This window comes from Cibotium barometz, chromosome 38 (genome assembly GCF_041138505.1).
Source record: "Cibotium barometz isolate CiBa-2024 chromosome 38, ASM4113850v1, whole genome shotgun sequence".
Lineage (NCBI taxonomy): Eukaryota > Viridiplantae > Streptophyta > Polypodiopsida > Cyatheales > Cibotiaceae > Cibotium > Cibotium barometz.
The window spans coordinates 38,896,343-38,916,627 of NC_141083.1; the positions used below are offsets into that span (position 1 = coordinate 38,896,343).

At 45.9% G+C, this 20,285-nt stretch overlaps 1 protein-coding gene across 1 annotated transcript in view; it reads left to right on the top strand.

The window, feature by feature from the left end:
- LOC147616684 (uncharacterized) overlaps nt 1-20,285 on the top strand; it is a 166,703-nt gene that overhangs the window by 59,920 nt on the left and 86,498 nt on the right. The window contains exon 2 of the mRNA XM_086777765.1: nt 15,795-16,060. Coding sequence (XP_086633891.1) covers nt 15,795-16,060 — 266 coding nt within the window. The remainder of the gene's footprint in view (nt 1-15,794; nt 16,061-20,285) is intronic.

Below are 20,285 nucleotides of genomic sequence, written 5' to 3' on the forward strand. Positions count from 1 at the left end.
CACGATTGTGCCTATCTTCAAGTCAGGGGATCCCATGCTTCCTGGGAATTATCGTACCATCATGATTGGTCACACATTGGCTAGATTATATGCATCTATTCTTGAGCAGGAGTTGAGTAGATGGGCAGAGAGAGAGGGCATACGTGCGTCAGGGCAGGCAGGGTTCAGGAGAGGTTTCTCCACTCTTGATCATATCTTGACACTCAGAGTTATTATTGAGGAGGGCAGATGATATGGTAGGAGGATTTATTATTGCTTTGTGGATTTCCGCAAAGCTTTTGACACAGTACCGAGAGCCAGACTGATGCGCAGACTACAGGATATGGGAGTGCCCACAGAGCTGATTTGGGGAATCATGGCTTTATACAGGACAGTTGTGGGGCAGGTACGTACTACTTAGGGTATATCTGAGATGGTTCACTCCACTATTGGGGTGAAATAGGGCTGCCTGCTTTCTCCCACTTTATTTGGGATGTATGTGGATGAGGTTTCGGACTATGTAGAGCAAGAGGGTGACAGAGGAGCACAGCTAGCAGGGACATGGATTCCGCTGTTATTGTATGCTGATGATATTGTGCTGATCTCAGATTCTCCAGGGGGATGCAGCGTCATTTGGATGCATTGCACACGTTTGCACAGGACATTGGATTGTCTGTTAACCTTGGTAAAACCAAGGTGATGGTGTTTAACACCACAGCACAGTGGGTTAGGAGGTCAGTACCCACCTTTACATATGGTCAGGAGACAGTGGAGTATACAGATGCATATACTTACCTTGGTGTGGTTTTTAGTGGCCCACTATTTTTCGTGGCCCACTATTTTCCCCGAGGAGAGCAACGGAGACCAGATTGACCAGAGCTTATGCAGCATTGGGGAGACTAGAGAGGATGTGTTCGCAGGTTCAGTTTCAGGAACCTCGAACATAGCTTTGGCTCTTTGACACTTTGGTCACTTCAGCCATGCTGTATGGAGTGGAGATATGGGGACCCTCAGTGGATCACCACAGCCGAGCTGGTAGCACTGATGGATGGAGACGTATGGAGAGGCCCTTGGTTTCTATGATTTCCCGGATGATTAGGGCCAAGGCCTCCGTACCACATGATATTATCTGTGCAGAGATGGCTTCCCCCCCATTGGTAGTAGAGGCACTCACTCGATCAGTCTCCTTTATACATAGCACTTGGGCTCTCCCTAGAGACAGATATGGTCGCTTAGCCCTGGAGTGTTCATGACAGTTGGCATCACAGGGAGACGGATCATGTTGGTATGAACAGATGACAGCTTGGTTCCAGCTGCATGGCTTTAGTATGGACATGCTACCTCCATTTCAGTACTCCCTGAATGCACCCTCCCCCTCTCTCACACGGGCAGAGATTACCACACTTATCAGGCAGGACTTGATTCAGCTGGACACTAGGAGGACATGCATACAGTTGACACACGAGCTTGGTACGAAGATGGCTTTCTATAGAGATCATCTTCTCCAGCTCACGCAGGATGGGTTTGTGATTAGACCCAGCTAGATGGATACTCATCTTTCTCATGGGGTACGGTGTGCTATTGGTCAGATGCGCACATCCTCACACCAGCTAGAGATTGAGACTGGCAGATTCAGAGGAGTACCAGCTGAGGCCAGGATTTGTCAGCTGTGCCAGATGGAGCCAGAGACAGACTTACATTACATATGTCACTGTCCAGTATATTATGAGATACGAGGCCGCTTTCAATGCCTGTTTAGAGGGGGTTTCGAACCACTTTCTAGAGTCATGAGATACCAGGATCAGAGATGCCTCGGATTATACTTGCTGGAGCTTCGTAGACATAGAGAGGGTCTCTTGAGAGGGAGGGGATCAGAGAGGGAGAGACACCTACAGAGGCAGATTACAGACTTCTTGCGACCAGAGGTTGAGCAGTCAGGCCCGCAGGCATTGCAGATAGCCCCAGAGTATAGCCGCACCAGAGGTACACTGATTGATCGGGCTATAGAGCTGGGGCGGTCTAGGTGCCCCAAGATGAGAGGCCATCTCGACATCGGCGGAGACTACAACAGAGGATCAGGACCATACTAGCACGGCATGGGAGACGTCCAGTCAGAGTACTCACCATGGAGGACATTGAGGATATCCGCCATCGACCGATGAGAGACATCTTTGGATAGTGATGTGTATGATGCTTACCTTTGTTGCTGGAGTTTTCCTCCCAGATGTTATCCATTAGGAGCTCCTAGTACCGTACTTTTCCTCATAGTTGTTTCAGTTTCAGTTAGTTGTTTAGTTGTTTTTAGCTTTTCTTATACAGACATTGTATTAGATCCACCGATTGTTGGAACCTTTTTGGTCTCATAGGTCATTTTGGCCTTCTGAAGACGTTAATATATCATTTCATTTCATTTTCATTTTCATTTCTGTCTTTCATCTATGTATTGCTCTCTACAGCAGTTGTGTTCATTTCCGTTGTGCATTCTGACATTGGCGTCCTCTGTTGCCTTAAGCCATCCAGAGGTTGCTGGCTATGGACCTTATTTGACATTTATTCCTTCGTGGAGCCACTCTTGGAGTTTTGCTCTTACTTTGGTTTGGACATTGAGTGTTCTATTGGATATCTCCCCTGAGCACCTGGAGTACAAGCTAGGGGTTCCTAGGACTTGGATATTGGATTTGGTACTAGCCAAGTGTTGGGTGTTGGACTCACACACGCACACACACAAACCTGCACATTAGGGTTAGGTGCAGGGTAGAGAAGCTCACACACAGAAATGAGAGAGAAAGAAAGAAAGAAAGAAAGATTTTATTAACGTCTTCCAAAAGACCGAACTCGGCCTATGAGACAAATCGGAGTACCTGTATGGGGTATCCTCTGTCATCCCAACAAAATGAAAAAGTACTGATTAAAAAAGCTGAATCTGGGTGTGCAGGGGATGGAGCTCTATTACTAGGAGAATGCAAAGCTATATGCATGGAGTATACAATCATGATATGGAACCTAGCTAGCTCCATCCTGTACCATACTGGGGGTATAAAATGGTATACATCAGTGAAGGGGGTGTCCACAGCTCCCTGAAGAACATGCCTGGGTGTGCTTTGAAGCGAGCCAGTCGCTCCGCACCCTCTCTGTGAAACTGAGCTCTGATGTCTGTCATCTCTCTCTGGTATAGGCGTGGTGTCCTCCGTCTCCTGCGGGCTCTAAGTGTCTCTGCTCTCTGGAGAGTAATTCCCTGCTGCCGTGTAGAAGCTGGGAGGGGTATGGATCTCTGAAAAAATGTAGTAATCTGTGTCTGTCGCCCCCCCCTCTGGAGCTGTCTGAGCCTGTAATAATGTCTCTCTGTGGCGCTGTATGTCTAGAATGTATCTCCCCAGTATGCGCTGGTCTGCTGTCTCAAAGATCTGGCGTAGGGAATGTGGCTCTCTGAATAAAATGGGATATCTCTCTTTGATGGCTGTATATGCTCTGCATCTGCATACATAATGCTCCTCACTCTCCACCTCCTCTCTGCACAATCTGCATACCCTCTCCTCTCGGGGGATCCGTGCTGCTCTGCCAGTCTCAATCTCCAATCGGTGTGATGAAACTTTGAGCTGACCAATAGCCACTCGGGAGCCGTGTGGTAAAAAGCCCTCCATGTATCTAGGCCTCTCTATAAATCCATCAACAGTGATACTCATGAAGTGATCTCTGTAGTATAGCATCTTTGGTGGAAGAGGCTGTGTAGGCGATATCCATGTCTCTCGTGTATAGAGCTGCCATAGATCCTGTCTCAATACTCTGTTCCTCTCACTATGAGAGAGACGGATAAGTGGTGCATCCCTGTCATACTGGAATGGTGGTAGATGATCCATGTCTAGGCCATGCTGTGAGAACCAATGTGTGACCTGTGCATACCATGATCCTCTATCTCCTGCCTCAGCCAACTGTCTAGATGCCTGAAAAGCTCTGTATGATAATCTGTCCTGTGGCATCTCTCTGAATCTGTCTAGCAGGCATATAGTCTAAAATATGGCCTCTACCATCATAGGAGGCGCAGCAAACGCTGCTCGGATAATGTCATGAGGTACTGACGGTTTGCTGCGTATCATGCGTGCCATCATGAGGGTCTGTGGTCTCTCTATCTGTGTCCACCAATGGGTAGCAAGGCCTGGCGCCCATACTGCTGCTCCATACATCAATTCCGGTGTGACTAATGTGTCAAATAGCCACCCCTTCGTCCGGGGTTCCTGAAAATGCGCCTGGTGGCACTGTCTCTCTAGCATAGCCAATGCTGCATATCCCCGTGTCAATCTAGCTCTGGCTGCTGAACCCATGGTAAAGCGTGTGGCTGCTGCAGAGAAGGTAACCCCTAGGTACACATATGATGTCACCACCTCCACCTGGCATCCTGGTCAAAAGACCCCATAATGTAGTCTACCACCGTGCCTCCGGTCCGTGTATGACGCCCATGTGGGAAGCATGTCAGCCCTCCTGATCCCGACCACTGTAGCATCCCGTTATAAATAACGAGACCATGCCTGGCTCCCAACTCTAGTAAGTGGTCCCCATAATGTCCTCTGTCTGGTCCAGTGTCCTCTGATGCCCGACTAGCCCCTATCTCCTCTGGATCCACAGGGTGGAGGATCTCCATGTCATCATAGTCATACACCTCACACTGTCTGCTCTGTGTGTGGGCATTGAAGTCGCCCGTAAGAAATACTTCCCCTAGTGTAGAATAATGCATAATCTCCTCTGACAGACAAGTGTATGGCAAGGCTCCTATCTCCTCCTCCTGTGGCATGTCCTTTGTAATGACATAGGAGGATCCTGATGGAGAAAAGTAACATAGAGCTATGTATATAACCCTGTCCTGTGAGAGCTGTAAGCTGATCCACATGTATCTGGCCTCTGGATCCTGTGCTACCACTCTCAGTCTCCCCTGTAGCTCCTGTCTGAATAGGACTGCTACTCCCCCCGACCCTCTCGAGGTACCCTGGCGTGTGGTCCTCCTGTATGCTGACTCCCACTGGAATCCCTCTACTCGAGGTAGCCCTCTCTCTGGGCTCTGATGCGTCTCTGTCAGAAGTATGATGTCTCTCCCCACCATAACATGCTCCAATCGTCCAGGCTGCACCCATAGTGAACCATTACAGTTCCATACTGCTATGTGTATCTCTGTCAGTGGCCTGGTCTGTGTCCCATAGGCCCCAAACCGCTAATCCATGGGCCGGCCATCAATGATGACCCGACCATCTCGATAGAAGACCTTCTTGCCTTCTCTCCTCGCGTGTAAGACTTGTGGCATGCAAGTTCTCCTATGCTCAAGCTGCATCCTCGTGAGATCATCATCCAAGAAAATAGGAGAGAGAGAGAGAGCCAAAAGTGTGGTATCCACAAAATGCAAGTCAACCCTTGCATGTGCCACATCCATATAATATAGAAGTACAAAATATTATATGTTAAGTGTCCTTTCACACTTGATGTCCAAGGGAAAAAACCACATGGAAAAAAGTGCCCTTGGTTAAGCCCTGTTCACACATAGCACTACCATAAGTGAGCATATGCCTACAAATCCCGCCTGTAGTGGAAGTGTGAACTTGTACAAAGTAGCAGATCACTCTCTGTATGAGAGTAAGCCCAAAGCTTTGCGGAAAGCTTCAAACTTTTCTCGAGGTAAAGCATTTGTGAATAGATCTGCAACATTATCCTGTGTAGGGCAATAAGATAAACTGATCTCCCCTGCATGTAGCCTCTCCCTGACATAGTGATAATGAATCTCTATGTGCTTGGTACATGCATGAAATACTGGATTTCGTGCCACGGCCATAGCACTCTGGCTATCAGTGAGAATGGTGGTGGGTGTCTGCTGACACTCACGAAGATCAGCCAATAGTCTCCTCAACCATACACAATCTACTGTAGCTGTAAAGACTGCCCTGTACTCAGCCTCACAAGTAGATGTAGCAACAGTGGGTTGCTTTTTACTCAACCAAGATATGCATGAACTGCCAAGAAAAAAACAATTCCCACTGGTGGATTGCCTAGTATCATAATCACCAGCCCAATCTGAATCACTGTATGCATAAAGCTGCAAGCTGCCCCCCCTGGGATAGAACAAACCAAGATCCAGGGTACCCTTAAGATAACGAAAAATGCGTTTGACTGCTTGCCAATGCTTTGTGCCTAGGCTGTGCATGAATTTGCTCAACAAAGACATCCCAAAAGATATGTCTGGCCTCGTGTTACACAAGTAAATGAAGCATCCCACTGCCTGGCTGTAAATGCCGGCCTCAAAAGGCTCTCCAATATCATGCATAGTAACCCGTACACCTGGTTCTACCGGAGTAGAAATGGGCTTACATTCATCCATGTGAAACCTTTATAGCAAACTTTTTATGTACTTAGTTTGCTGCATAACAATGCCATCATCTGTATGCATAAACTGTATGCCGAGATAGTAGTGTAAAGGCCCCAAATCTGACATATCAAATTCAGCTTTCAAATCAGCTTTGAAATCTGAAATTTGTGCTTTGCTTGTACCTGTAATGAGCATGTCATCTACATACAAGATGACTATGAGAATATCGGCATCGGTTTTCTTCTTATACAATGTGCTTTCAGCTGGACTATTCTCATAACCTTGGCTGGTTGGATGAGCATGTATCTTATCATACCAAGCTCTTGGAGCTTGCTTTAACCCATACAATGCTTTGTGCAACCTGCATACTTTATGTTCCTCACCAGGAACTACAAAACCAATGGGCTGATTTACATATACTTCCTCCTGTAAATCTCCATTTAAGAATGCAGTTTTGATATCCAATTGATGCACTTTCCATCCTTTATGGGCAGTCAATGCAATCACTGATCTTATTGTGGTCATTCTCGAAGTAGGAGCAAAAGTCTCTTCATAATCTATTCCCTTTTTCTGGGAGTAGCCTTTAGCCACAAGTCTTGCTTTGTACCTGTCAATAGTACCATCAGACTTTCTTTTGACTTTGTACACCCACTTTGTTCCAATTACATGCTTGCCTTTAGGCAATTCCACAAGATCCCATGTATTGTTCTTCATGATAGATGAACTTTCAGCTTGCATAGCTTGCAACCAATGCTCATTCTCATGTGCTTTTTCATAAGAAGAAGGATCTTCTGAATCAAATAGACCACCCATTGCGAATGCAGACTCCCCACGATGTACATTCAAAGCATGGCTGGAACTAGCCCTTGTTCTACCTGTGAGTGGAGCTGCAAGTTTGCTTTCTTGCAAAGTTTTCAGCAACCATCTTGGCACTGACTTGGCTGTGTCTATGGCTGTTTGCTCTTCCCTGACAAGATCTTCCACTTTTTCCATAGAAGGGGGCTAAATGGCTAGTTGTTCCACATGTTCTACATGAGGATTTTCTTGTGTAGGGGCTGGCTGATCTGAATCCCCCCTAATTGCAATGGGTAAAAGTCCATCAAACATGTCCTGTAAGCCTGTATCATTGCTTTTATACAAGTTGTACATGGACTGTCTCGAATTTTCAGCAAATACCACATCTCTACTCACAAAAATCCTACGTGTAGTTGGATTATAAAGACGGTATCCTTTGCTCTCATTGCTGTAGCCCACAAAAATGCATTTAATTGCTTTGTCATCTAGTTTTGTTCGGAGTTGTTCTGGCACATGTGCATATGCCAAACACCCAAACGTACGCATATAATCCACGGTTGGCTTTCGGCTATAGCAAGCCTCAAATGGTGTTATGGTTTTCAAAGCTTTTGTTGGACACCTGTTCAACACATGAGTTGCACACATTATAGCTTCCATCCAAAATTTGTGAGGCAACTTTTGTGCTTTCACCATGCATCTTGCTATCTCCATGAGAGATCTATTTTTCCTTTCAGCTACACCATTTTGCTGTGCGGTGTATAGGGCACAGTACATTGGTGTTCGATGCCCTTTTGAAGCATATAATCATTGAATGCATTTGACATGTATTCTCCACCTCTATCTGAGCGGAGTGTTTGGACTTTACATCCACACATATTTTCAGCCTTTGCTACAAAGTGTCGAAAGCATGTAAACACATCTGCTTTCGCTTTCAAAGGGTAAGCCCAAGCAAACCTGGAGTAGTCATCAATGAATGTGACAAAGTAAAGATGCCCCACTATGGATGGTGTCCTCATCGGACCACATACATCACTATGTATGAGCTGTAATTTACTTTCAGCTCTAACAGCTCCATCTTTAGGGAATGGTTTTCGTTGCATCTTTCCCAAAATACACCCCTCACATACATGTCTTGGTGGAGACTCAAGAGGCGGCATATTATCAACCATATGATGCTTCTGCAAAAGCATCAAACTCTGAAAATTTACATGCCCAAAACGAGCATGCCATAGCTCTGCATCATGCATAGCAGGAGTGTGGGCAGCCACTGTATTTACATCATAAGTGCGCTTGTCATAGCTGTCCAGCTTATACAAGCCTTTGTATCGTGTTCCAGAAGTGACTATTTCATAACTCTTTGATGGGTCTTTTACCAAACACTTCCCGTCTTCAAATTCAACCTTTAAACCTTGGTCGTTTATGGCTGAGACGGAGAGCAGATTTTTCTTTATCCTTGGAACATACAATACATTTTTCATACATATATTGGCACCATTGGCTGTAATAAGTATGACATTACCAATTCCCTTTACTGGATATGTGGTATGATCTGCACATGATACAGTGCAGCCTTTTGAAGCATAAACCAAGTGCTGAAATACATCTTTGCATGAAGTGATGTGGCTCGAAGCACCACTATCAAAATACCATGATGCATTCTGTCTGTTAGATGCAATGCAAGACATATCAGTGTCTGAAGCACTTCGTGTGTCACTAGCGCATGTGACCAAAAAAGTGTACTCTTCCTGGATTACATTAGCTGATTGCTGTTCTTTGTCATCAGAAGAGTCTGCTACTGCATTGCCTACTTCTTTCCTTTTCTCTTTTGCAATCCGCTTCCTACATTCATTGATGTAGTGTCCAGGCTTATGGCAGTAGTGACATTTTCCCTTCTTTTTGGGCTTGTTTGCATCCCCTGTGTCAGACTTTTCACCACTAGAAGAGGACTGTCCATGACCAGCCTTGGTAGGCTGTTGTCCCCCATGCCTAAAGCTCTTTGCTTTACCTTTATCCTTGGCTGTAAATGCCTTTTCTCCACCACGGTTGCTCGATAAGTTTGCTCTTGTTTGTTCTTCCTGCAAGAGTAAACCCACGAGCTCTTCAAAAGTGACGGGATCAGCACCTCCTCTCATTGAGAGGTTGAGAGAGGTGTGAAAGCCCAAGTAGGAAGGCGGTAAAGAATGAAGAGTGTTGGTGACCATCTGTCTGTTTGGGATAACCTCATCAATGTTGAGCAATTGTTCTTGCAAATCTTTCACTTTGGTGAGATGATCTGCCATGGAGTCACCCTCATCCATAGAAAGAAAATCCAATTGCCTCTTCAAGTAGGCAACTCTTGCCTTGTTGCGTACTTGATACATTGCTTCCGATGTGTCCCATGTAAGCTTCGACGTCTTGCACGGACGGACGGCGATGGAATTTCGCAGCCTGTCGATGGAATTTCGCAGGATTTCTTCCAGCTGCAGATTTCTAGGGCCAGCTCCCAGCTCTGATACCAAATGTTGGGTGTTGGACTCACACACTCACACACACAAACCTGCACATTAGGGTTAGGTGCAGGGTAGAGAAGCTCACACACAGAAATGAGAGAGAGAGAGAGAGAGCCAAAAGTGTGGTATCCACAAAATGCAAGTCAACCCTTGCATGTGTGCCACATCCATATAATATAGAAGTACAAAATATTATATGTTAAGTGTCCTTTCACACTTGATGTCCAAGGGGAAAAACCACGTGGGAAAAAGTGCCCTTGGTTAAGCCCTGTTCACACAGAGCACTACCATAAGTGAGCATATGCCTACACCCAGTGAGAGATTCTTGTGGACCATCCTCGTGGTGTGCTTGGCATTAGAAACTTCATGCCGCGACATTGACTCCAACTTGGATTTCTACATCGACACATTTGTTTGATTTTGTATTCATTGGTTGTATTGATCCTGGCTTGAAAAGCCTGTGGGTTGTTCTTGAATAAATTCCTGAAAGGGAGCGGGGCCTGTTCCCCGCTCAGTGTGTGTGTGCTGTGCAAAGCTTTCTTAACTCTTCTCTCTCTCCCTCTCTCTATCTTTATCTCTTGGATATGTGGTTGAATCTGCCATGGCACGTCCTGTTGGGCTTATAGTGGTATCAGAGCAGGATTTCTTTTGAGAACATCTTTCTTGGGGTGACAGAGCCATGTCGAGAGTAAAGGAAAACCAAGGGCCTAATGAAGGGAACAATTATGAGGCCGATCCAAGACTTCAGGATGGGAACCGAGGCCATCGATCCATTGCTCATGAGACCGCGCCATGTCATCAGTAGAGTACCAAGACTTTCAGTAGTTCAAGCTATTTCTTAGCGACGAGGAATTCCTTGCTTGGAGAACCAAGAGGGAACAAGACCAAAGAAGGGCTCAAATGTTTGAAGATTTCATCAAGAATCAAGCCACTGAAGCTAAAGGAGTTGAAGCTGCCAAAGCCGATCTCCGAGCCAAAGGAGTCACCATTGTAGGAGGATCAAAAGCGACCAAATTTGCTTCTCGTGGAGGAGACAGGGAGGCTATCCCTAGGTCCGCTCTCTGGGATGTAGCGTCTTCGGGTCAAGTAAGGGAAAGGAAGGCAAAGGAGCCTTCGACAATTGGCAAATTGGATTTCAAGCTGGGAGAAAAGAGCGTTAAGTTCAATGCTTTTTATGGAAAGCAGGACACTAAAAAAGCTTTATCTTTTGTCAAGCAATTTGATGCCGCCTTTGGAGGAGAGGACTTCTTCGAAAAGTCCAAGCTTCATATGGTTCGTATGCATTTGAAGGATGCCACCTTGAATTGGTGGCTAAAGGTTGGACAAGAAGGGACCGAGCCAAAGACATGGATTGATTTCAAGACTATGTTCAACAAGAAGTTCCTACCCACAAACTTTGAAGTGGATGTGTAGAAAGAATGGGATTAGGTAAAGCAAAAAGTTGGTGAGAATGTGGCAACTTATCTTAACAACTTTTCAGCCGTTTCATTAAAGTTTACTTCTTATACTCCCATTCCACCATTAATGGAAATGCGTAAGTTTGTGAATGGATTGCATCCTAAGCTTATGCAAGCAGTGTACATGGCTAGTCCAAAGTCCTTGGAGGAAGCACAAGACAAAGCTCTACAAAACGAGGCCTTTCACATGCCTTGGATGGTGGGCAAGACAAAGCATGACACCCGAGATCCATCTCAAAAGAAGAGGTTCAAAGTTGGATCTCAATCAAAGAACGAGCCACAAAAGAAGAAGGATAGGAGTGGGGACAAACCTCCACTCTTCTAGAAGAAGTTGTCCCATAAGCAACTTGAAGAATATGTCAAGGAAGGAAAGTGTTTCCAATGTGGGAAGAAGGGGCACATGGCTGCAAAATGACATGGGCTCTAGACTACCTGGCTAGTACGTGGAACACCCAGTAGATGCGAATGATGCATACTTGTTTGTTGACTAGCTTCTGTCTAGTTTTTACAGGTGGTAAGTATGCATTTCTTTTATCTAACACATGTGACCGGCCATGAAGAAGTACTATCAAGAACAAAGCTATTGGTCAAAGATAAGGCATAGACATGTTGCCAGATGAGCAAATGACACCACATATATGGGGAATGACTAGATGCACAAGCTCACCAAATGGGGCTAGTACTTGGAACATATGAATATTCTTGGAACATATGGATATGCTTGGAACACTTCTATTCTGTAGTTGAGGACAATTGTGATATAAGAGGGAGGGAATGTAACTATTTGGCCTTTCCTAGCTCTATTCACATGATGGAACCCTTGTCCGGACACGGGACAGGTAGAAGAAGGCATGATGACAGGGACCATAAGGTGTGCACATGGAAAAGCACCAGTTTTCGTCAAAAAGTAGAGAAAAGCAAAAAATCAACTTGTGTTGACCGTAGCGAGGAGCACCACTTGCAAGAGGAGACTGAGCCAGACCAAAAAGCAAAAAGACGCTTTTTATCTGAGTAATATTTGAATAAGTACTTTATTATAAAAAGCAAAAGAGGCAAAGCAAAAGCATGGATAGCTTTTTAGCAAAATGCAGGGCTCCCCTCTAGTATAAAACTAGCGTGAGCCTCTCTCTTTGGATCATGGACTAGGAGTGAAGAACATCATTGAAGAGTGAAGTTTATAAACAACATCATTAAAGGGTACCAACCATCAATAAAGCTTGTAGTTCATCATCACCATCATCAACTTCATCATTAAGCGTGGAGTTCATCATCGTCGACTGGCTTCTTGCGCCCATTGGCTTCACGTCTATCATTGCCTGGCTGCTGGACTGAACAAAACTGCCACCACCTGGCTGTGCCGCCACTTGCGTCACTTGGTTGCCACCTGAACTACCTGCGCCAGCTAGCTCTAGCGCTGCTGCAGCTACCTGCTGCATATTGCTGTGTGTTGCTAGCATTGCCGTGTTGCTGTTTAGAGCCGCTTGCATCTGGCTGTGTTGCTGTAGCCGTCACCTACCACCTGGCAGGGCGCCGCCCAACAAGAGCTGCTGCTGCCTCTGTCGTTCAGCGCCGCTTGTTGCTACCTGATCAGTTGGTTGCTGCTACCTGTGCAGTCGTTGCCAGCTGCCATATGTCTTACGCTGCTGCCACCTGGCCATTGCCTACTGGCCAGCACTGCTTGTTTGTGCACTGCCTGCCTGGCTGCCACCACCATCTTTCTGAGCGCCGCTGACAAGAGTTGCAGTCGTCGCCACCTGCTGAGCGTTGTCTGGCTATAGCAACAGATCCTTATCGCTTCTTTGAACGACCCTTTTTGGGTTGTCTCTATTCCAGATTGGGCAACCGAATCTTAAGCTAGTCATCATAAGCTTCATCTTCTAGTCACATCTCTTGTGTGCTTCAACAACAAGCTTTGGATTTGGACTTGGACTTGGACTTGGACTTGGACTTAGACTTAGACTTAGACTTTAGACTTGGACTTGGATTTGGATTTGGACTTGGACTTGGACTTGGACTTGGATTTGGATATTGGATTTGGTACTAGCCCGGTGAGAGATCTTGTGGGTCATCCCTGTGGTGTGCTCGGCACCAGGATCTTGTGCCTCGACATTGACTTCGACTTGGGTTTCTACATCGGCATATTTGTTTGCTTTTGTATTCATTGATGTATTGATCCTGAGTGGATTGTTCTTGAATAAATTCTTGAAAGGAGGCAGGGCTTGTTCCCCGCTCAGTGCGTGTGTACTCTGCAAAGTTCCCTAAACCCTTCTCTCTCTCCCTCTCTCTATCTTCTCTCTATATTTCTATCTCTTGGATACGTGGTAGAATCTGTCACGGCACGCACCGTTGGGCTTACATGAGGTCCTCTCCCAAATATATCTTGGTGGTCCTAAGAGCCACCCTTTTTGAGGAAATCAGTCATCGATTCGTGGTCTTTAAATTTCAGAATGAGGGGATACTCCCTCCTCATGCCTCTTCCCACTTGCGGTCCTCCTTAGGCGTGGGGTCTTTGGAAAAGGGCGACCCTCTCATTGAGCTTCTTGCTCTTTTGGTGTTTCTCTCCTTCCAATGTTGCAGTCATGATGGTATTCCGTTGCGGTACGGGTGCCGCCTTCTGCTTCTTGACTACCTCAATCAAGGTCCTTCCGAGGGGGGGGGGGGAGAGAGAAATGAAATGTTATATTAACGTCTTCAAAAGGCCAAAATGACCTATGAGACCAAAGTTACAACCATGTGACATCTGATACATTGTCTGGAAAAGAAAAGAAAGAACTAAAGGTAAGTATCTAGCCCTACAATACATTAGTAGGGAGCATCCGGAAGTAGCAACTAGGGAGAGTGGGAAGCTAATGCTACTAGTCAAAATGGGATACATGAGTACATGGATACATGAATACATGAATATGGGGGAGTACAAAAGTGACAGTGAGTACAACAGTATATGGTTGGAGTGGTAATCATCCTAGGAGCTCTAGCATGGGCCTCTGCTGGATGGCCTAGATATCTGCCATAGTGAGATGCCTGGTCGGACGAGCCCGATGCTAGAGAGAGAGGGTTTTAAGAAAAATAGTAGATTCAACCCAAACAACAACCACCAAGGCAAATCAGTCTAAGGCTTTTAATTCAGTTGATTGGGTGTTCCTTGCTCTGTTAGGAGAGAAGTTAAGTTTTTAATAGATCTAGTAAGATCCATTGTCAAATTTCAGCCTTGTAAAAGACGATATGTTAGGTAGAGAGAATCACGTCTACCACTGTCTCTCTTTCCTCTTTTCCTATTCTTTGCCTATTTTCAGTTTTGAGCTTCAAAGTACATATCGTGTGGTTCTACCCACCCACTTTTCAAATCAACCCTGCTAAATACCATTCAAGCTATCCGAGACGTCATTGATTCTTTGTGTTGGAAACCGATTCTTGATGGTCACCTTGTTTAGAGCTTGGTAAATGTATGCTATGTTTCATTCTTCATCAGCACAAGTATAACAAGTGAGCAAAGCTCATTCATCTGTGACGTAACTTCTTCCTCTCAGCAACTTGATCTCTTTATTACCTTAAATCGAATATGGTTTACAAGAGGAATATGTCACCATGAGTGCCTACACTTTTGTCAGTATGCTTGCCTCTATGGGCAAAAGAAGCAAAAGAAAGAGAAGTAAAACTACTGGCTTTATCTGTTGAGAAAACTTTATAAAGACATTCCAGGGCACTATCTAATACTGGAAAGCTAATATACAACGGGGCTGTACAAGATGCTCTAGTCTTGATCCATCTTTGACTGTTATGGGCTGCAGAGTTGACCACGGCGTGACCAGCACTTTTTGATTCAATTTGAGCAGCGTTCACTTGTTTTGTGTAGTTAATAAGAGATATGAGTACCTTTGAGCAGTTTTGACCAATTTTGATCAACTTTGACCAAGGTTTGACGGGACATGTCTTTTCAATATAGGTATATTAGTACTTTGGTATTTTGGAAACTATGAAAGAGAAATATATGTTCGGCCATGCTCACAGGGTAAAGTGGCAGTACGAGATCCTTGATCTGGAAGGCCAAAACTTCTGCATTGGTATTGGCTTGCCTTCCTTTTGACACTATGCACGTGACTTTGTGAGTTTTTTTGGCTAGGTGGTTGATATACGTTGAGCAATGTATTTTGTTCATCAGACATAAATAATACCTGAAGGGAGGAGATGAGCATGTTATTTCTGGTCCTTATGGTGTAGTGCATTTGATAGTATGCTTTAGGGTACTGTTGTGTTTTTTCAACTTCGTGTCCTTCAATGTTTTTCTTCAAAATTGTCCAAGTACATAATTTGATCTCTAGTGGAGCATGGTGTGTTTCAGTTGTCTCACAGTGAGATTCGTGAGAATGACTCCTCAACTGAGGGATTAGTTGTTTGTTTGAGCAATTGAGTGCTAGCACACACATTTTGCAGGCAGTAGGATTATCGTGTTCTTTTTCCTTGTCAATAAAACTTATTGTGTTTGCTATCCAAGCTGACTATAAAACTGGGCTGTTTAAACTTTTTTGCAAGTTTGCAATGCACGAATGCCATATACAGTTGGCCTGCAGAACAGGGCTGTTTGATCATTGGTACAAGTGCATCATGCACAATTCTCATATATGATTGGTCTGATTGCAATTCATGGATCTTGTGACGCAAGCTTATTTCAAAAATTTGGCTGTTCTACATCTTGTTGATTCAAACTGAATGCGGGATTGGACTCATGTGCAGGTGGGAGAAGGAGTGACGAAATTTGTGAAAGGACAGAGGGTGATACCACTTGGCATGCTGACTTACTTCAAGGATGGGCAAGGCACTTGGCAAGATTACATTGTAGTAGACGAGGACAATGCCTTCCCGGTGCCCCCTAGTGTGAGTGATGAAGTGGCAGCCCAATTCATTGTGAATCCATGGGCTGCTATGGGCATTCTAGAGAGGCTAGCTATTCCCAAGGGCGAATATCTCTTGCAAACAGCTGCAGGTTCGACCATGGGGAGGTTAGAACTTTTTCCCCTTTTACTTGCAGCAAAACTCTCTCTCTCTCTCTCTCTCTCAGGGGATGGGTTTATACAGCGACCGTGGTATATGGATGTATACATGCCACACAGCTCTCGCGTTGCTATTGGACAGCTACGAGTCTCATCACATCAGCTAGAGATAGAGGCTGGGAGAGCGGCACGGGTTCCCAGAGCCGAGCGGATATGCAGATTGTGCCGCGAGGAGGTGGAGACTGAGGATCACTTTGTATGTAGATGTAGAGCCCACTAGGGGGTCAGAGATAGATATGTAGGATTGTTTGAGGAGCACTCTTCACTACATCAGTTGATTAAGGCCTCGGACCAGCGACAGCTTGGCAGACTACTACTAGAGCTTCATAGTTCTCGAGAGAGACTCCTCCAGACACCCGCTCCCACTAGGGGTGGGAGACAGTCCCAGCTCACAGATTTCTTCCAGAGAGCTATGCCAGTGCCAGCTGATGACCACGTGGGGTGACCGCACAGAGAGCAGAGGAATTGAGAGCCAGGAGGAGACCTAGACAGACTAGACACAGAGCACCCCGACCCCGTCACCGAGAGATAGCAGCTATCCGGATGAGACACCAGATGGAGACACAGGAGAGGCTAGCTCGCTCTCATTCAGACTCAGGACACAAGTTCACGCCACTCACAGCCTCAGCATCGGCGATGTATGATATCTTATATCCCTCTTATGGCACTGGATGGAGTTAGACATAGATCTGCATAGCATGCTTGTACTACCCCTTCAGCATATAGAGATGCATCTTGCCTTAGCACTCCATCCACATCACCACCCCCCTTTATATTGTTTGTATATGGGCTTCACCGATCCATGATGATTCACAATTGTATCCAGACACATGCACACTTTTTCTTTTCTTTCTTTTCCTTTTCTTTCTTTTTCTTTTCTTCCGATGACCGAAAGAACACAATTGTATTATTTTTTGTCTCATAGGCCGACTTTGGCCTCTCGTAGACGTTAATATATCTTTCTTTCTTTCTTCTTTCTCTCTTTCTCTCTCTCTCTCTCTCTCTCTCTCTCCGCCCCGCTGCCTGCCCGCCTGTTCGCTCGCATTTTCGACTCCCTTTACCCACCCACCCTTCCTCAGGCCCCCAAGGTAGCAACATAACTCCTTCTCTGTTGAATCTCTTCTCTCTTTCCCCTACATGGCTTGAAACCCCCCCTCTCTCTCCCTGCTGATGTTTTGCGCTTGTGTCATGGATTAATTTCCAATCCATTGGCTGTGGGGAGTTTTGCAAAAAGTCATGGCCAAGACCGGGTTTAAAGACAAGCTCGGCACAATTATCAAAGAAAACAAGAAGATGGTCGACTCTTCCATTACCGCAATTATAAACCGCCTCTCCAAACTCGAGAAGGGATTTGACAAAATCCAAGAGCTCGAGTTGAGAACATCCAAGCAAGAGGCTGAGATTTCAGCCTTAAAGGAGGAACTAGTGGAGGCCAAACTACATGCTAAAAGTCAAGCGGCTGAAATCTCAGCCCTCAAAAAGGAGTTGGAAGCCACTTCAAAAAGCAAGCTTGAGAATGGAGAATTTCAGCCCTCCTTTATTGAAGAGCTGAATACCATCAAGGAACAAATGAGGATCATTCGAGAGGAGGAGGAGCAACATAAAGAGAAGACATCTTCATGGGTGGAGGTCATCACAAAGACACAAAAGAAGATGGACGAGGCCGAAAATGGATCGAGGTCGCCAAGAAAGTGAAAGGTAAAGAAGCGCCACCCATCCCCACTCCCACCATCATCAACACGACCCTTGAAGAGGAGCAAAGGAGGAAGACCCGGGCCTTACATGTAAGAGTGTCCGGTCTAAAAGACCGTGATGATGCGGAAGGGGAAACCAAGGAGCTCTTCTCTATGATGGGCATTGAAGCCACGCACACAAAGGCATGGAGAGTGGGAAAGAAGAGAGAAGGTAGTGGCGAATCTTGTAAGGAGAGAGCACTTATCATTCGTTTCCCCTCCATGGAAGCGAAGGACTTCTTGAAAAGACGTCCTACACTCAAGAAGACGGGAATATTTCTTGGAGATGACCTCACACTCTCGCAACTTGCCCACCTGAAAGAAGTTATGCCCGAGATAAGGGCAGTCCGAGAGAAAGGGAAAGTGGCCTTCTATAGAGATGGTAGAGTGGTGATTATGGAGAGGCGCTCTTCATGACGGCGTGAGACCTATGGGACTACACTCAAAGTTGCTACTTGGAATTGTAATGGATCTCTACGCCTTGATGTAGGGACTTTTGAGGATAGTTTCACTGGGAGGGACATCATCTTCTACTATGAGACGCATCAGGCTCCTGGACAGTCCATGCCACATGTTAGTGGATACCGATGGGAGACAGCTTGTACACAGGAGACTCGTTCAGAGCATAGAGGACGGGGCTTAGGAGGAGTGGCAGTATTGTTTAGAGAGGAGCTACAGCCACTGATACATATAGTCGGCAGAGATGAGCAGGCTAGGTACATGTGGGTTAGACTGAGGGCAGAGACGGGCAGATATCTCTACATTGCTATATGCTATTTTGCTCCTAGTACATCAGTGTATGCATCACCTAACGAGCAGTCTCCCTTTTCTATTTTGGATGATGACATTTGGGAGTTCTCCAGGGATGGTGACATCATTCTCTTGGGGGACTTCAATGCCAGGACCACCCATAACCAGACAGTATTTTATGATACCTCAGAGGAGATGTTGAGGGAGCTTGATGTTAGGGATATGGGCCTATCTAGACTCTCACAGGATGAGGAACATACAGTGTATGGGCGGTATTTGCTAGACATGGGGACTGCACATGGATTGGCCATCCTCAATGGCCTACAGAGATTCCCGACATCGGGCGGTTTCACTAGCTTTCCACATCGGCATGGTGCTAGTACAGTGGACTATGTTATGGCTGAGCCCAGTCTCATTCCCTCTTTTCAGGATTTTATGGTAGGCACTAGGCCGGTTGGAATAGCAGTGGATCATGCTATCTTGTCCTTCACTCTCACATTTCAGTTCAGCACCGCTCCATTGGGACAGGTCTCCACACACACTCGCTATACCTTTACGAGGGAGACTGACACCGTGTACACGGATGAGATATACAGACGCTTATGTGCCGGGGAGCCGGGACGGCCATTAGATGAGCTCACTCAGATATTGATAGAGACGCTTCATGCTGCAGCATCAGAGGCATATTCCCATAGTCAGCCTACACGGAGACGATTTGGGAACATGCCCCAGAACAGTTGGTATGATGAGGTGTGCAGAGAGATGAGGATCAGATTAGAGAGAGAGGTGCTCATGGGTGTTACCACTCACAGACAGTCACGGATTACCTTGCGGCACCTGGTGCGACGGAAGAAGAGGGCTTATCTTGCTCAGTTAGAGAGGGATTTGTATCAGTTATTTATGAGTCAGGACTCAGGCGAGGCATGGAGACTATTCCATGAGCATTCACCATCACCAGCCATTACCTCCACAGAGATTTTGGGTGAGTATGCAGCATCCCTGTACATAGCACCAGGACAGCCGCCCCTGCCAGACCCATCGGAGCCATGCCCACAGACATGTGCTTTCTTTACTGCTGAGATGGTAAGGAAAGCTATTGACAGGATGAGGACTGGGAGAGCATATGATCATGATGGTTTGGTAGCAGAGCACTTTATTCATGCCAGAGATATGCTTGCAGAGCTTGTTGCTATGATGTTTAATCGAGCCATGTATGGGGGTTTTCCTGAGAATTGGAATATGTGCACGATTGTGCCTATCTTCAAGTCAGGGGATCCCATGCTTCCTGGGAATTATCGTACCATCATGATTGGTCACACATTGGCTAGATTATATGCATCTATTCTTGAGCAGGAGTTGAGTAGATGGGCAGAGAGAGAGGGTATACGTGCATGAGGGCAGGCAGGGTTCAGGAGAGGTTTCTCCACTCTTGACCATATCTTGACACTCAGAGCTATTATTGAGGAGGGCAGATTATATGGCAGGAGGATTTATTGTTGCTTTGTGGATTTCCGCAAAGCTTTTGACACAGTACCGAGAGCTAGACTGATGCGCAGACTACAGGAGATTGGAGTGCCCACCCACAGAGTTGATTTGGGGAATCATGGCTTTATACAGGACAGTTGTGGGGCAGGTACGTACTACTCAGGGTATATCTGAGATGGTTCACTCCACTATTGGGGTGAAACAGG